Source organism: Phyllobates terribilis, unplaced genomic scaffold, assembly GCF_046119375.1.
Source record: "Phyllobates terribilis strain yellow unplaced genomic scaffold, ASM4611937v1 Scaffold_5__5_contigs__length_657084704, whole genome shotgun sequence".
In the NCBI taxonomy this organism is placed as follows: domain Eukaryota; kingdom Metazoa; phylum Chordata; class Amphibia; order Anura; family Dendrobatidae; genus Phyllobates; species Phyllobates terribilis.
The window spans coordinates 407,574,631-407,592,409 of record NW_027362765.1 but is presented as its reverse complement, the minus strand read 5'-3'; the positions used below and the strand labels follow the sequence as shown (position 1 = coordinate 407,592,409).

Sequence of the window (17,779 nt, the reverse complement as noted above, 5' to 3'; positions counted from 1 at the left end):
ACTATTCCAGCATTCATCTGCAGTTTTGGCATTACTTGCAGTTCCTATAACTGCAGGAAGGCGAGTAATAATGTTTTGAGGTTCCCTACGTTTTTTCTGGAGTGGCTTCTTGTTCCATTGGTTTTTTTTATCTTTTCCCATATAATAAGATTCTACATCTTCATCCTCATCACTGTCACCATCTTGCTCTGTTTCAGAATCCACTTCACATACTTCCACCTCATCATGAGAATCAATCTCACTTTCCTCTCCTAAATCCTCATTCAGTGTGGGGTCTGCATCATCTAACAGCATGTTTGTTACTTCCTCAACATCAAGGTTTTTTGATAAATTGTACATTTTCCTCTCCATTTCAGCAGATAATCTGAAGCAAGAGAAGGAATATGTGTTAGGGAACTACTGTATATGCCTGAGCAGCACACTTTCTTTTTTAATCTGCCTTATTTCTATGAAATATCCTCACACTTTGTGCTATACATTCATAAAACAAGCTAAATAAACAATTGTGATGAATAAAAACATAAAATACCAACCTTATTGAGTGTGACGTGTTCACATACAATGAGCCTGAGAGATTAGCGCAGTTATATCTGTCCTCCTGAAGCTCTGCAATCCAACTGTGGTATGAGGTTTCACAGAGCTGCTAGAGACAGGAGACTACCTGGAGGGAGGGGATTTCCTCACAATCTGGTAAGGAAGGAGAAATGAAAGTAAAAGAGATGTGCCTGTCAGGCCTATTGTATGTGACGGAGGGTTAAACAAAAATTCTGTTCTGTTGCCGATAAATTCACTTTAGAAGCGACAAGGAAATTAAAATACACACAAGACTCATAACGTGGAGACCAATCTGTAGTGTCACAGTCAGGCTCCTAGGTTCACTATGAATCACTCCATTGAAATATCACGACAAAAAATGAGTATATGATATAGACAAAACATGTATAGAAAATTTATTGAAAAAATGCACATACATCAGACAGTTCATTAAAAATAGGACAGCAAGTAGTAAAGCATTTTTGCTCTGCAGACATAAAGTGCCAATAGTGCTTAGTAATAATCAAAGATACACAATAATAAATAAATGTATAATGCCAACAGCAAATAGGCAGAGTATTCAGGCAAGATGCCCATAGCAGCAATGGAGAACCAAAGGAGTCATGAAGGCATATACAGGCATTTAAGGGCCAAGTGGCCAGTAAAGATAACGATGACACCAATGATTGTTCTTACCAAGAACTGTATGCAGAGGAAAAGGTGAATATGGAAACAGGTGAGGGGGGAATCCTCACACGGACCTCCGACGCGCGTTTTGCGTGACTTTCTCAAGGAGGTAGATACCACGGGACTGAGCACTTCCACTGCCTTGACCTCCATCTCCATTCTCAGTTTAACTCCGCCCTCCACTTGGTGATTGAGATACTGTAGCAGTGCTAACTGGAAAGATCAGCTGCAGGTCTCCTGACACAAACTCAATAGCCTCATACATGCCTATGATTCTGCAGAGTTTGGATCAGATTTTGGTGGTGTTAAAAAATAAATTCTTCGACCTCAAAAAATGGATGTATGAATACAGTCTTCAGATGATGAATAGATTGTATCCTAAATCAGCAATAAATCAAAATGGGTTGGTTCAGAGATCAACCCATCTCTGGGTTGGGTTGGGTCAGAGACCCATTTGGGTCTGAAATTGTAATGTCATGTTGAGCGTGGAGTATTTATTAAGTGGTGAAGCAGGTGAAACAGAGTTTAGTTTATTCCAGTATTTAGCTATTGTGTTTGGATTATGTGCTGCCCACTCCATTGAAGATTATAGGAGCTATGGAAAGTGCAGAGCCTGCGAAGCTCCATAGACTTAAATGGAGAGGGCTGTACAAGAGCAGACCACCTTTGAAGTAAAAGGTCTGCAGGCAATCATTGACCTCAGCTGTCTCTGTAAGCTTCAGGGACACAGTGCCGGAATGTATTATGTATGTAAGTATTACTTCTTTGTTTAGCGATACACCTGCCTGAGTGCAGCTTTTCACAAATATTAGACAACCCCTTTAAATATATAGTGAATATTGTAGTTAGGAATCAGTAAAAGAAAGCATATTCCTAGAGTATTGACTAGCTTTGGATATGCCTAAAATGCCTAAGATGAGAATACCCCATCAAATCTTGGAGGTTGTCCATTTGAATAATTAATAGCTATGTAAATAGTTTTAGACATTAATGCAAAATCCCTAATAATCCATCCTGGGTAGATAAGTAATTAGCCAAGTGATCAAATCTGTCATCTTTATGTTGAAATATTCTATGTGAGTCCTAATGGCAATAGCAATGGCAGACCTATCAAAGTTTGCTCATGCTAAACAAGAAAACTCTTGGCGCTTCAGCCGAGACTCTTGGTCTGTCTTTCTAAAATACAATTGGCTCAGATGATAATTTACATTTTATTAAAGTGACTTTTTTGTATCTTGTGGTATCCGTAGAGTTTTTTTTAGCGCTAATTTCTTAAAGATAGCACCACTCCATGAATGCTCTTAATTTTTGTCTTAAACTAGTTTTTCTAACTTTTCGGCACCAAAAGTTGCACAAACTTTAAAAACTTGTAAAAATACACTTTTTTAAAGCAAGTAAAGATTCCACCTATTTGAGTTTCATTTCATTGCCATTTTCAAGATTTCTCTTTGCATGGAAAAAAATGTTATAAAAATCTAATGATTTCACAGATGACAGTTTTCTTCATTTCTAAACAATCCTTTGAACCTTTCAGTCTGGATTCAAGGTCTTTTTAATTTCATTGACATATAATTGTGCAACTGATGTATTATGCTCCTAAGAGATTACCAGTTTTAGGTTTTAGAAAACTTTTCATCTGTGACTTAGGTGAGGTGAAAAAGGGATTTCATCCCCTAGGTATGAACGAGAATTTTCCTGTGATGGCAAGAAGAGATTTTAAATTGACTAATTTATCACATATGTGTGGCTTAAAGCGAACCTGTCATTTCAGGTGATATTTCAGAATATACCGTTATGTGTGTATGACTCACCCCCTGGGCCGTGGGGCACTCGGATCCGGGCAATAGGGAACGATGGGAGTAGTAGTGGCAACCCGGTTCCGTGGCTCAGGGTGGTCAGGCCAGTGGTAGTCCGTTATGTGCTATTGATTATGTCCGACTACGCCACCCGTGGATTGCGGTTGTTAGGAACCGCCGCTGCAGGGCAGACCGCTGGGGCTGATGATGTATGCAGCTGGGATGATGTGACTCCCCACGGGAAGAGTGCGGCCCCAGGGCAGTGTAGTAGATGGTGGGAGTGATGGTGGTGAGAGTCCCAGTACCGGTAGTGCCGGAGGAGCGAAAAAGCACACAGACAACGTACTGCAGTCCAGGGTCTTTACTCACGGTTAATATCCAAGTCACTTCTGCAGGGAATGACTGCCCGAGCCGTGCTGCGTCCACCAGGTGAGGGGCTCGGTCAACTCCCAGGCAGTTCAGGAGCATGGCACAGGACCCCCTTTAATCCTTTCTCTGGCCTGCCTCACCAGTGACCCACTTTTGTCCAGCTGCCGCGGACTTGTGCGGGTAAACGTGGGCCCCGTCCTCCGCTGTCCTATATGGTGCCTTCCTAGCAGGTTTGATGAGGTGTCGCACCAATAAATGATCACGACGACCGGTCTTTGGCTGAAGGTAGTTTCTCCTCCACCAACTAGGGATCCGGTACCCTTAATCTGCTTGACCCTTCACCCTGGATTCTCGTGGGTTCTTAGGGTCCCTTCCACCTTCTTGTTCCTGAGCCCTTCTGTTTCTCTCTCTCTTCTCCTTCTTTCCTGTTCTGTCTTCTCCTCCTTCCCTTGGCCTCTTCTCCAGGCCCACTTCTCCTTCTCCTCTCAGGCTCCGGCCTCTTCTCTAGGCCTGCCTTTGGAGCAGCACTCAGCCTGAGCTGCTGCTCCCTGTCAGCTCTCCTCTCCTCACAGACTGAACACTGTTATAAGATGGTGCCCACCTTTTATACCTCCCTCTGACCATGAGCCCAGGTGACCAGCAACCAATGAGCTCCTATCTACGCTCAGGAACCAACCCCCTATCTGCCCCTACAGCACTGGGTGTTCCACCCCCCTCCCCACTCCAGGCAGGGACATAGTCGGTCGTGCCTGCACTTCTGTCTAGTGGGAGCACCGTTGAGCTGTCCCTCGGAAATGGGGTGTGTGTGCTGTATGCAGCTAACTGAGCCCTGGTCCACTCTCCATCCTTACCTGGGAGTGGAATATCACACCTCTGGCAGAGGTGCAATACCTCTGTAGCGGCCGAACCCTCGGGGCGCTACATGTATATCTAAGGGATTGCACAATTCTTGACCATTATGTGACTTCCAGCCTACATTTTTCATCAGTTTTCTCTCTGCAGACTTTCTTTAATTTTAAGTAATTTTCCTGAGTTAATGGGTAGAGAGACTACTGATGACCGAATCTGACAACTTTGCCCAGGAAATTTATTCTTTCCTGGACCTCACCAGTCTTGCCAAGCAGCTCTGCTCCAATCTGGTCATCTTTTCGGGTCCAGTTATTAATGCAGTCTACATTGGTCCATCTTTGGCTTCTTCCAGTTAGCATCTTCTTACATCTTTGTCATCTCCTTCACTGACAAGGCAATGACATTACAATATGGAAAGGCACGTCATGTCATTGGGTGGACTAGTCGGTGCAATAGACACCAAAGATGCCAGGCACCAGAAAACACCAGAGATGGACCAGTGAAGATCACATCATTGACTGGACTGAAGAGGACAGATGATGCACACATGAGTATTTTTTTTAATTTTTTTATAACCTTTTCCTCCCCCTTTTCAACCCAGCAAAAAAGTGGTTGGCTGACATCTGTGAATGTGATTTTATTTTGTGTAATTTGAGTCTAATTAAATTTGCCTCAAAGCAATTTGCTCATCTCTACTGGAGACTAGCTGCTTTCATGCTTCATATACAGTGGGGAAAATAAGTATTTGATACACTGCTGATTTTGCAAGTTTTCCCACCTACAAAGAATGGAGAGGTCTGTAATTTTTATCTTCGGTACATTTTAGCTGTGAGACAGAATCTAAAAATAAATCCAGAAAATCACATTGTTTGATTTTTACATAATTACTTTGCATTTTATTGCATAAAATAAGTATTTGATACAATAGAAAACAGAACTTAATATTACAGAGGTCAGACGTTCCCTGTAGTCCTTGTAGTTTGCACACACTGCAGCAGGGATTTTGGCCCACTCCTCCATACAGATCTTCTTCAGATATCTCAGGTTTCGGGGCTGTCGTGGGGCAACATTGAGTTTCAGCTCCATCCAAAGATGTTCTATTGGGTTCAGGTCTGGAGACTGACTAGGCCACTCCAGGACCTTGAAATGCTTCTTACGGAGCCACTCCTTAGTTGCCCTGGCAGTGTGTTTCAGGTCATTGTCATGCTGGAAGACCCAGCCACAATCTATCTTCAATGCTCTTACTAAGGGAAAGAGGTTGTTGGCCAAAATCTTGTGATACACAGCTCCATCAATCCTTCATTCAGTATGGTGTATTTTTCCTGTCCCCTTTGCATAAAAGCACCCCAAAGTATGATGTTTCCCGGACCATGCTTCACGGTTGGGACAGTGTCCTTGGGGTTGTACTCATCCTTCTTCCTCTAAACATGGCGAGTGGGTTGATACCAAAATGTTCTATTTTGGTCTCATCTGACCACATGACCTCCTCCCATGCCTCCTCTGGATCATCCAGATGGTCATTGGCGAACTTCAAACGGGTCTGGACATGTGCTGGTGTGAGCAGGGGGACCTTGCCTGCCCTGCAGGATTTTAATCCATGATGGTGTAGTGTGTTACTAATGGTAAGGTTTGAGACTGTGGTACCAGCTCTCTTCAGGTCATTGAAAAGGTCCTCCTATGTAGTTCTGGGCTGATTCCTGACCTTTCTCAGAATCATCCTTACCCCACAAGGCGAGATCTTGCATGGAGTCCCAAACTGAGGAAGATTAACAGTCATCTTGTGTTTCTTCTATTTTCTTATAATTGTGCCAACAGTTATTGCTTCCTCAACAAGCTGCTTGCCTATTGTCCTGTAGCCCATCCCAGCCTTGTGGTGGTCTACAATTTTGTCCCAACTTTTGGTCTTGGCCATGGTGGAGAGGTTGGAGTGTGATCGATTGAGTGTGTGGACAGGTGTCTTTTATACAGGAAATTGTTCAAAGAGGTGCAATTAATACAGGTAATGAGTGCAGAATAGGAGGGCTTCTTAAAAAAAAACTAACTGGTCTGTGAGAGCTAGAATTGTTGCTGGTTGGTAGGTGATCAAATACTTATTTCATGCAATAAAATGCAATTTAATTATTTAAAAATCATACAATGTGATTTTCTGGGTTTTATTTTTAGATTCCACCTCTCACAGTTGAAGTGTATCTACGATAAAAATGACAAACCTGTCCATTCTTTGTAGGTGTGAAAACTTACAAAATGGGCAGTGTATCAAGTACTTATTTTCCGCACTGTACACAGCACACAGACATATTGAGATTGTGCACTCTAGTCTCTACGTATCACATATGCAGAAGTAGCAGCATCAAGGATGACATTATGGAGCAGTACTTAGCTGTGTAACTGTGAATCCTGCACTGGGATAAAATCCCCTCCTACTCTCTCCATACACTACAATAGGCCTCTGTAATTTGATCTTTCAATGAGCTAACTGTCCTTCTTGTCATTGTCTTCTAACAGTTTTCAGAATGAATGCATTTTGGAGCCAGAGGAGTAGAAGTGGCTCTTAAGTAGAAAAATGAAGCAAATTTCTCTGTTAAGCTATACTACAAAGTTTCTTATATTGGACTGTACTATTGATTTATCCCAAATTTGTTGAAACAACAGTGACCATTTAAAGCTCACTATAGTGATTAATATTTATTTTCTGTTTCTGCTCTTGCATATTGCACCACATGTAAGCAGCCAATCTGTTCAGCTTCACTTTCAAGGGAATTCCAGCCTAACAATTGTAAATAATAACATAAAAAGCAGAATTATTGATTTGCCAATTTTTATGGACATAAATTTCCCAGTAAGGAGTTCTAGTGACAGCTGCACTTGATGAATGGGCCTATAGTTGGATAAAGCTTGTTTCCTGAATCAGAGCACAGTACATCATATACTGTATCATTCTTTTGTGGCTGCAAATCCATGAATAATATATGGAAAGTGAAGCTGAAGTGATTCCTCATTTCTATTCAAGAAAAGTGAGCTGGGGATCTGAGCCGGACCTCTGGAGCCCACTAAAGCTCCAACCTTTTATGGATTACATAAAAACACCGCTCCACCTCATAAAGCTTCACCATCTCTTAAAGTGCCACATACCGACTAATAAAACTATTTCACTTGGTCAATTGATTTAAAACATTATAATCAAGATTACTAAAAGAACATTAATTTCTAGAGAGGGCCAAAAAAAATCTTTGATGTGCCACATACTAATAGTCAAAGTGTGCATGATTTAGAGGAGGAACTTTATTATTTAAAAGGGTTATCCATCCCATTTATCTGGTTGGGGATAAGGAGTGATACCAAGAGTTAGGTGAAAATTTTTAACCACAGGTTTCCAACTTTGCATCCGGGATCTATGTCGTATAATTTGTCCTGGTAAATTAGTCTTTCACTAATAATTTAATAATCCAATTGCCAAGTCAAATTGCATCACAGAAGAATTGTCGAATGACTGGACAAGAGGCCTGAAGGCTGTCTAGCACCTTCTAGCACTTGATTTAATTGGGTACAAATAAATCCCAAGGAACTCGGTCGAAGTTCTGCTTTTTCTTGGTCTCCTGGATGTGCTGTTATTTTTACAACTGGTTTTGGAGAACTGGAGATAACCGTGAACATCCCACCTCTGTGCAATACTCAACTAATTGCCAATATCTCAAACATGGATGGAGGTGGTGCCATAGCTGGAAAAAAAATCTGACTTTAAAGGGATCCTGTCACCAGAAAAAAATGCTATTAACCTGCAGATATGGGGCCAATCTGCAGGCTATCATTACTAACCTGCCTAGCACCCGCACTTACCCGAATGCTACAGCCAGACAATGAACTTTATTCCCCCTGGCAGCATTTGGGTTTCAGTACGGGTGCAGCACTGGTTCAGTCACCACTCTGAGAATACAGAACGGTGGTTATAACCGCACCCCCAGCCTTGACTGACAGCCAGTCCCAATGCAGAGCCAGTGTCAGTCAGGGCTGGGTAAGTTAGTTATGCTATTAACCTGCAGATTAACCCCATATCTTCAGGTTAATAGCATTTTTTCTGGTGGCAGGTTCCCTTTAACCCTACTTCTAGGCACGTCTTCTAAACTTTATAAAGTAGTACGAGCTGTGGGGAATGCGCACGCAATAAGGTAACCCTATTTAAAGAAGAGGGAAAAAATGGTATTGCTCACCTAGGGGATGGCATGGTACCCCTGTAGAGGGTTTGCCCCTAGTCAGCCTAAAAACTGAATTACACTGTTCCTTTAAGAGACAATACTCCCCTCTGATTTGTGCATATGTGGACTAGTCCGTCCCCCCCCCCCGCAGCCTGCTGTGTGTCGGTTGGGACATGGGTCAGTTGGTGTCGGTTGAGCAACGGACGAGGGGGACTCGTGGATGCTGTGAGAGACTATTGCCATGGTGAGCAGACTGCTTCCCTGAGGAAGAGACAGGCAAGACATTAAGTCTGTTCCAACAAGAGAAAAGATAGTGCCTGTGTACCACAGGACCGATCTCCAGGACCGAGTCAGAAGGAGAGAGGTGCATTGCATATCCAGGGTAATTCTCCCCAAGTGCCTGTAGTCTGATGGAGGAAAACTACTCTGTGGTACCAGTAATCCTTCAACATTGAAAGTGGGAACGAAACTTGCCCGGATCTGAAATAGGTCAGATCTATTAACCTGAAGGAAGAGCTCCACACAACGAACTCTGCTTCATCGCATCAGGACCTTCTAGGACTACAAAGCTGTGAGTGACAGCGGTGTCAAACTGTGTTAGGGTTTACAGCAGGTTTGTCTAGACGCGCTCCAGCTCTCTCTTCTTGTAACCACAATTGTATTTATCATTACAACTGTTAGTCTTATTTTCCGGCATGTAATCCTCTGTCTCTCAATAAAGCTGTGTTTTGTTTCTGTCTCCTCGTACCGTATTTGTGACCTGCCTTGCGGTGTTCTTTGGACACCGCTACACCCCTGTTGTAAAATTCCACCTGTTGCTGCCTCAGGGGAGAAACCCAAGGTAAAAAATATACAAAAATGGAAAAAAAACGCTTGAGAGGCTGCGCTGATGGAAAAAGAATCTCACGCTGCAAGGAGGGACGAGGAAGGTTCCTTTATTGTGACAACACGTTTCAACACCAAACAGACGCATTCATCAAGTAAAAAAAAATGACAGATCATCCCTACTTGCGGCATATGATTCTTTTTTCATCAGTGTAGCCTTTCAAGAGTTTTTTTTTCCTTTTTTTTGGAAACTTTATAAAGTGACAAAATATATGAAGTTAGTTTGACAGTGAAAAAAATCTTTTCTTAACTAAGCAGCTTTCCTTGAAAATAATTGTATCTGTATTTGGGAAAACCAGTTGCCTATTTTCCCAGAATGCAATATTTTATCTGATATGCTAGTTAGCTGCTTGGTGTACAGTGGGCAGTCAAGTTTACCTTCCCTTGGTCATACTATTCTGCCTACTCAGCTCCTCTGCTCTCATTGATGACAAAGCTGGCTTCAGTTAGGCCAATGCTGTCTGGTCAGTCATCCAGTGGATCCATAAGTGGATGCGCAGAACAGGCTTGATCCTTAGCCTTGTTATCTCCTTGTTCTGTGCATGCACCGATACTGAACCTGTCAGCGCATGCGCCAGATTTCATGCCAGACTGTGCGGGACCAGCTGAAGAGTGCGCACAAGCTTTTGGAAAGGAGGATAGAGCTGCTAATTGACCAGAAAGAATTTACTGCATTCTCCAATTTACAAAGCAATAAAAGTTTGTTATTTAAACACAGCATACAGAATAATAGTCAAATATACATATGTACAAAAAATATTGTATTAGAACATTAGTATTGCTAGTGTAATACTAAGGCAAATAATAACAATCTCAATGAGAAATCAGTTAAGGACAATGATGATCCCTGAGAAAGAAAAATGAGTGGCCCTAATGGGACAAAATATTTATATCTATGTGTCCAATTGACCTTATCCAAAAATTAAGTGTATAAATAATTTATGATAAATGTTAACTAAAGGTTTCATCAAGTGTATTCTTTTAACTTCTTTTCTTAAAGGACAGATGATTCTCACACCATTGAGCAAGAGGAAGAGGATGATGAAAAATCAACACCCTTAAAATTATTGCCCCCTTTGGAAGAACGGATGACTTGCTTTAGGAACATGCTTCTTGAGAGAGGGGTAGGGGCACTCGTATTGCCATTTGATGTAATTAATTCATAATTGGACCAGGTTGTATCATTGGTGGCCAGATAAATCTGTTGCTTCTAGACGGCCAAATATTATGAGAATGGCTAAGTTACTTTTTTCTGTTCATTTTTCATTACTTTAGGTTAAAAAGTATTAAATGTCAGTGCAAATAAAGTGTTGCTGGGAACAAAAAAAACTGTTGTATACCATCATGTGTAAAAAAAAATGTTCTTTCCTTAGATTTAGGGCTCAAGGTTGAGCACACAGCAAGGGTAACATGTCCGTATTTCCTGCATGGTACCCCAAAGATTATGTATCCCTCCTCGTAGAAGCATTGATCCTACAGGAGGTTACTAGTGTAATACCCCATGCAATGAAGCATGCCATGATTCTCTTTATTGCAAAGTTAATAAGAAAGTAACTTTCAGTCACTCCATATAAAATTCACGCCACAATTCAGCAAACACTGTCCAGTATTTAACCCCTTATCCCCCAAGCAGATGTAATTTTAAAAATAAAAAGTTAAAAATAGTTATATATTTTTTTGCTTTTATTTATATATTACATTTTTTGAGTAACAATTTTATTAACCTATCCCAATCCTTAATCCTAAAACCAACCTTAGCCATAAGCCCACCCCTAAGTCTAAGCCTAACCCGTCCGACACAAATCCTTACCCCTAACCTTTGTTAGGGTTGAAAAAATGTAAAAATAAAAAGTACCTTTTAGTAATAAATTAAGACAGTATTGTATCATGTGCCCGTAATCAATACTGGCAGCATTCATTCATTTATTAGATACTCATAGTCTCTTGTCTTGGATGTTGCTTATGCAGAGCCAAGTAGTTGAAATAAGTTTGTGAAAAGTTGTTGTGCTTTGCATAGGCAGCGACCAGGAATACAAAGCTGAGGTCAGCAGTCTCACTGCACTGCATGAAGAAAAAGCAGTTCTTCAAGCCACCATCCATTTGGAAATGGGTGTAGCGAAGGAAGAGAAGGAGGCAAATTTTGAGCACACAGACTTTTTGCACTTAGAGGCCAGGGCAACTCCTCCTGTGTCCCCTCCATGCTATGCCACTGCACAATATTATAATTGCAAGTTATGGGTGCTTTATTTTTAATTTATTGATTTATACCGGTCTACTAACATATTCCCCAGAACCATGCAGAGATTATCATCTCTAGCATCCATACTTATCCTAGGAGAGTAAAAAAAAAAGATGGCGCTCCATTTACATTGGATGTATTATTTTTGTCCATTTAATAAATCATATTAGTGCTTATTGTATTTTTTTCCTCATTTACCAACTGTGGATGACCTCTGACACACTGGTTTTAATGGGTCCATGTGTTGTTCTCATACAGCGCACACATGAACATAACACAGACCGAATATATAAATATATACCATATTTTTGACCATAGTTTGCACTTTTTAGCAAGATAACATTTTGCTAAAATGTATGTGTGTCTTATAGTCCGCAGTCAGTAAGGTCAGCAGTGCCAGACCTCCCTGACTGCTTCCCTAAATCATAGGATATAGCGTGCATGAGCGCTGTGCTCCTATCCCTGAGATAACTAAGTGGCTGCATCTCTCCCCCTCCCTCTTTTTCCCTTTCTCCCCCTCTCCCCTTCCCCCTCTCCCCTTCCCCCTCTCTCTCTCCTTCCCTCTCCTTCCCTCTCTCTCCTTCCCTTTCTTTCTCTCCCTCTCCCTCCCTCTCTCCTTCTCTCTCTCTTCCTCCCTCCTTCTCTCTCTCCCTTCCTCTCTCCTTCTCTCTCCCTTCCTCTCTCCTTCTCTCTCTCCCTTTCTCTCTCCTTCTCTCTCTCCCTCCTTACCTCTCTTTCTCTCCCTCTTCCTATGTCTCTCTTTCCTTCCCTGTCTCTCACTCCTTCTCTCTTTTTCTCTCTCCTTCCCTTTCCCTCTCCTTCTCTCTCTCCTTCCCTCTCTCTCTCCCTCTTACTCTCTCTCTCTCACTCCCACTCTCTTTCAAATTCAAATTCAAATGAGCTTTATTGGCAGGACTAGGTACATATTAGCATTGCCAAAGCAAATGGTAGAAAGTAGGGGGGTGGGGGGTAGGGAGGCATATAGAGGTCCAGGATATATCAAGATCCTTTTAGAGGGTAGGGGCATGTCCAGGGTGGGGTACAGGAGTCCATGGCATATCAGGCTCTTAGTTGGGGAATAGGGGCATGTCCAGGGTGGGGTATAGACGTCCATGGTATATCAGTCTCCTCTTAGTCTGTGGCAGGCACTGACATATTGCGCTGCTATGGACGCTGCACTTTCCTCTTCCCCCAGTAGTATCGGCAGTTTCTCTTCCTCCTCCATGGAGGTGAAGTCTGGGAGGAGATCAGACAGTCTCTGGAAGTGAATGTCCCTCACTGCGGAGTATTTGGGGCACCTCAGCAAGAAGTGGGCCTCGTTCTCCACGGCCTCCTGGGGGCACTGCTTGCACAGTCTGCTCTCTCGGGGCTTGTAGTTCTGTTGGTGCCGCCCGAATTCGATGAGTAGGCTGTGGGCGCTCAGTCTGTACCGGCTCAGGATCTGTCGCTCTTTGGGGTTTTCCAGTTTCTCTAGATATGGGGCTAGTTTGTACTCCCTCTGTAGGTTCTGGTATATCGTCAGTTTCTGTGATTTGTTTATGTCATTTCTCCAGATGCTGAGATATTCCTCTTTGCCTTTGTGTACCATTTTCTGAATTTCGCCTTTTGTCAGGCCATGTGGGTTGGCGGCTTGGTCAGGCAGTCTTTGGGTACTTTGTGTTGGGAGGTTTCCTGGGGCTTCCCAGTGTAGGAAGGCTTTGTGATGGTAGGAACTGGGGTTACTGCTTTGTAGATGAGCCTTGAAAGACAGCGCCTTCTTCTGGATCTCGAAGTGTAGCGGGAATCTGCCCAGCTCAGCTCGGCAGGCGCTGTTTGTTGTGCTCCGATGGACTTGGAGAAGATGCTTGCAGAACTCTAGGTGGAATATTTCAGTCGGTCCAGCGTCCCACTTTTACCAGTTTGGGTATGAAACTGGGCCCCAGACCTCACTGCCATACAGAAGGATTGGGGCAATGATGGAGTCAAAGATTTTTAGCCAGACTGTTACTGGTGCCTTGAGGTGGTACAGACGTCTTCTGATGGCATAGAAGGCTTTGGAGGCCTTGTCTTTCAGTAGCTCTATGGCTTGCTTGAAGCTCCCAGCTTTGCTGAGTTTTAGGCCCAGGTAGGTGTACTTGTTGGTTTCTGTGATTGGACAGTTGTCTATCGTAAAGGGAGGATGGCCAGCAGGTTTCTGCTTTCTTTTCTGGAACACCATGATGTTAGTTTTCTTCTGGTTGATTGGCATTGCCCAAGTGCTGCTGAAGGTCTCTAGGATGTTCAGATGATCTTGGAGGCCTTTCTCGGTTGGTGATAACAGCACGAGGTCATCAGCTTACAGCAGAAATTTTACCTGGGTGTCATGGAGGGTGAGTCCTGGTGCTGAGGAGGACTCTAGGGCCACCACCAGCTCATTGATGTAGATGTTAAAGAGCGTTGGACTGAGGCTGCAGCCCTGTCTCACACCTCGGCTTTGTTGGAAATAGGCCGTCCTCTTTCCATTGACCCTCACACTGCAGCTGTTCTCAGTGTAGGAGCTTCGGATGACATCATATGTTTTGCCTCCTATTCCGCTCCCTAGTAGTTTTAGGAATAGTCCTGAGTGCCACACTGAGTCAAAGGCCTTTTTGAAGTCCACGAAACAAGCGTATATTTTCCCGTTTTTTGTATCGTGGACATGGCTCTTGATGGGGCTGTGCAGGGTGTAGATGTGGTCGGTAGTGCGGTGGTTCGGCATGAACCCTGCTTGGCTCTTGCTGAGGACGTTGTGCTCTCAGAGGAAGGTGAGGATCCTCTTGTTCAGGATGCTGTTGAACAGTTTTCCCAGGTTGCTGCTGACACATATCCCCCGGTAGTTTGCTGGGTCGTACTTGTCCCCATTTTTGTGTATTGGGGTTATGAGGCCTTGGTTCCAGATTTTGGGGAAGTAGCCGGCCTGCAGTACGATATTGAATAGTTTTGTTATCGCAGCCTGGATGTCTGGCGGGCTGTGTTTTAGCATTTCTGGGAGGATCCCATCTGGGCCGCTGGCTTTTTTACCTTTCATCTGTGTGATCCTTTCTGTTATTTCTGTCATTGTGATTGGTGTATCCAGAGGATTTTGGATACATATCTTTCAGTTTTTTCACAAGCTCTTTTTGTGTCGGGATCAGGTCTTCGCTTGGGATGTCTTTGTAAAGGTCCTTGAAGTACTGGAGCCAGATGTTGCCGCTCTGCATGTGGAGGCTGTTGCTTTTCTGGTTGGATCCAAGGTGATTCCACAGTTCCCAAAATTTGTTGTCTTCAAGGGCGTCTTGGAGTTGGAGGAGTTTGGTGGAGATGTGGTTTTGCTTTTTCTTTCTGAGGATGGCTTTGTAATTTCGTTGTATGGTGTGGTAGTCTTCTCTCAGAGTGGGGTTGTTCGGGTCTCTGTGTTTTTTATTTGAAACCATTCTTAGGGCCTTCCGTATGGTCTTGCATTCTTTGTCAAACCAGTTGTTGGTATTTGGTTTACTCGGCCTCTTGCTGATGCGTTTTTTCAGGTCGGACATTTCTGCCATGGCATAGAGAATGTTGTTAAGGTCCCTTACCGCCAGTTGTGCTCCTTTTGGGTTAAGCTCATACACATTATTATGGAAGTGTTGGAGCTTCTCCTTGACCTCTGGTCTATTGATGGAATCTTTATATTTTGCGGCCGACATCTTGGACCATTTGAAGGATGGCGGCAAGCTAAAGAGGCCGGTCTTTTGTGAGGTTTGTGAGGGTGATTTGATTGTGGATTTTATGTATAGAAGCAGTTGGTTGTGGTCCGACAGGTGTGTTTGTGGGGTGACTATGAGGGCGCCAATATTTGTGGGGTCCATATCTGTGATGGCATAGTCTATCACACTGCTGCCCACATGGGAGTTTAGGGTATATCTTCCCAATGAGTCTCCCTTGGTGCGGCCATTGAGGATACGAAGTCCCAGGCTTCGGCATAAGTTCAGAAGTGTTCTGCCGCTTTTATTAACTGTGCAGTCGTAGCTGTTCCTTTCGGTGTGCATTGGGTTGTCACAGTCTGTGTCTGCTCCAAATATATAGATGTTTCCATCAGTGGTCAGGTAGTCTTTTTCCCTTCCCGTCCTTGCGTTGAGGTCTCCGTAGATGAGAACGTTGCCCAGAGTCTGGAAGTGGGCAGCTTCAGTTTTTAGGTTCTCAAAGCTGTCTGGAATGAAGTATGGAGACTCAGGAGGGGCCACATATGCTGCACACAGGTAGATGTCGGCCTGGGAGGTGAGGATGGAGTGGCTTATTCTTATCCAGATGTGGCTGTCTCCTCTCTTCACGGCTCTGATATGTTCATGGAGCTTCTCTTTGTACCAGATTAATATTCCTCCTGAGCTCCGGCCCTGTTTGATGTTTTTGTTTTTCAGGGCAGAGACAGAGAATTCCCTGTATCCAGTGGGGACATGGGATTCATTATTTGCCTTAGTCCATGTTTCCTGGAGGATCTGTATATCTATGTTTTCCAGTCTTTGAGTAAAGTCTGGGCCGTTTGTCTTACATCCAAAAGCAGAAGTGTTCAGGCCCTGGATGTTCCAGCTACTAAAAGCTTTGAAGCTTTTTTTTTAAGCTTTTTTCACTGTTTTCAGAACATTAACAATAAGAACATGGAAGAGTCCAGGAGCCATTTGGTGAGCTGCATATCCTGCTACATGTTCACAGACTTGCCAGTGGAAAAGCCAGACTTCACATGCCAGAAATGCAAGCTTGTGTCCCTGTTGGAGGAAAAGTTGCGAAATCTAGAACAGAGGTTAACTACCTTGAAAATCATTAAGGAAGGTGAAGAGTTCTTAGACAGAGCAGAATTATCTCTTCATGATTCAGAAAGAGAAGAAATTCGAACTGCACCTGACGAAACAGAGGAATGGAAGCATGTGACCCACAGAAGCAGGAGGATCGAGAGGCAGTCAGCACCCATACTGCTCAGGAACCAGTACCAGGCTCTCACACAGGAGAACCATGAAGAAATACAGCAAGATAAGACTTTGCCAGCAATGAATAACCTTGTAAGCCCTCAGAATCCTCCTGGATGGAGAAAGAAGAATGTTGTGAAGAAAAAACGGAGAGTGGTGGTCATGGGGGATTCCCTGCTAAGAGGAACAGAGGCCGCTATCTGCAGACCAGACATAACCTCAAGAGAAATGTGCTGTCTTCCAGGAGCAAAAATTAAAGATGTGTCTGACAGGATATCAAGACTCTTCAGACCTACAGATCACTACCCATTCCTGCTAATACATGTGGGGACAAATGACACCGCAAGAAAGGACCTGAAAACCATCTGCAGTGACTTTGAAGACTTAGGCAAGAAAGTGAAAGAATTGGGAGCGCAGGTGGTCTTCTCATCCATCCTCCCAGTGGATGGCCATGGAACAATGAGGTGGAATAAGATTCTACAGGTGAACAACTGGCTACGTCGATGGTGCCGTCAACAAGGATTTGGATTTCTGGATCACGGAATGAATTACCTATACGATGGACTACTTGCTAGAGATGGGGTGCACCTTACGAAGACTGGAAAACATGTATTTGGAAGTCGCCTTGCTACACTCATCAGAAGAGCTTTAAACTAGAACAATGTGGGAAGGGAAGCAAAAGGCCAGAAAAAGCCATACAGCTGACAAATACTATTGAGATCTCTGCTACTGGAAGTGGAAAAGAAGAACAAAGACAAAAAAATCTAAATAATAAAAATATGGGAGGAAGAGAAACCAATCACAAACTAAAATGTTTTTATACAAATGCACAAAGCATGGGCAACAAACAAGGAGAATTGGAACTACTAATGCAGGAAAAGGAATATGATGTCATTGGAATCACTGAAACTTGGTGGGACGATACACATGATTGGAATAAAAGGCTAAAAGGATACAACTTATTTGCAAGAAACAGACTTGATAAACGAGGAGGAGGTGTTGCATTGTATATTAGAAAAGCGTATATCTGCACAGAGATTGAAGCTTCAGAGACTGGGAGTTCTGTGGAAACTGTTTGGGTAAGAATACAAGGAGAGAACAACGGAAAGGACACCATTGTAGGCATTTACTACAGGCCACCTGGGCAAGCTGAAGATATGGATGAGCTCTTTATGTATCAAATGACCAAGTTCTCCAAAAAATATGACGTAGTGGTCATGGGAGATTTCAACTATCCAGACATTTGTTGGGAATCTCTCTCAAGTAAAACTAACAGGTCAAGCAAATTCTTATCCTCTCTTGCTGACAACTTTA

General features: G+C 43.2%; 1 protein-coding gene across 3 annotated transcripts in view; it reads left to right on the top strand.

Annotated features, from left to right (window-relative positions):
• Positions 1-17,779, top strand: part of TCERG1L (transcription elongation regulator 1 like) — a 402,802-nt gene that overhangs the window by 367,111 nt on the left and 17,912 nt on the right. For all 3 annotated transcript variants that reach the window (XM_073685097.1, XM_073685095.1, XM_073685096.1), the window contains one exon: positions 10,314-10,437. In XM_073685097.1, coding sequence (XP_073541198.1) covers positions 10,314-10,437 — 124 coding nt within the window. The remainder of the gene's footprint in view (positions 1-10,313; positions 10,438-17,779) is intronic.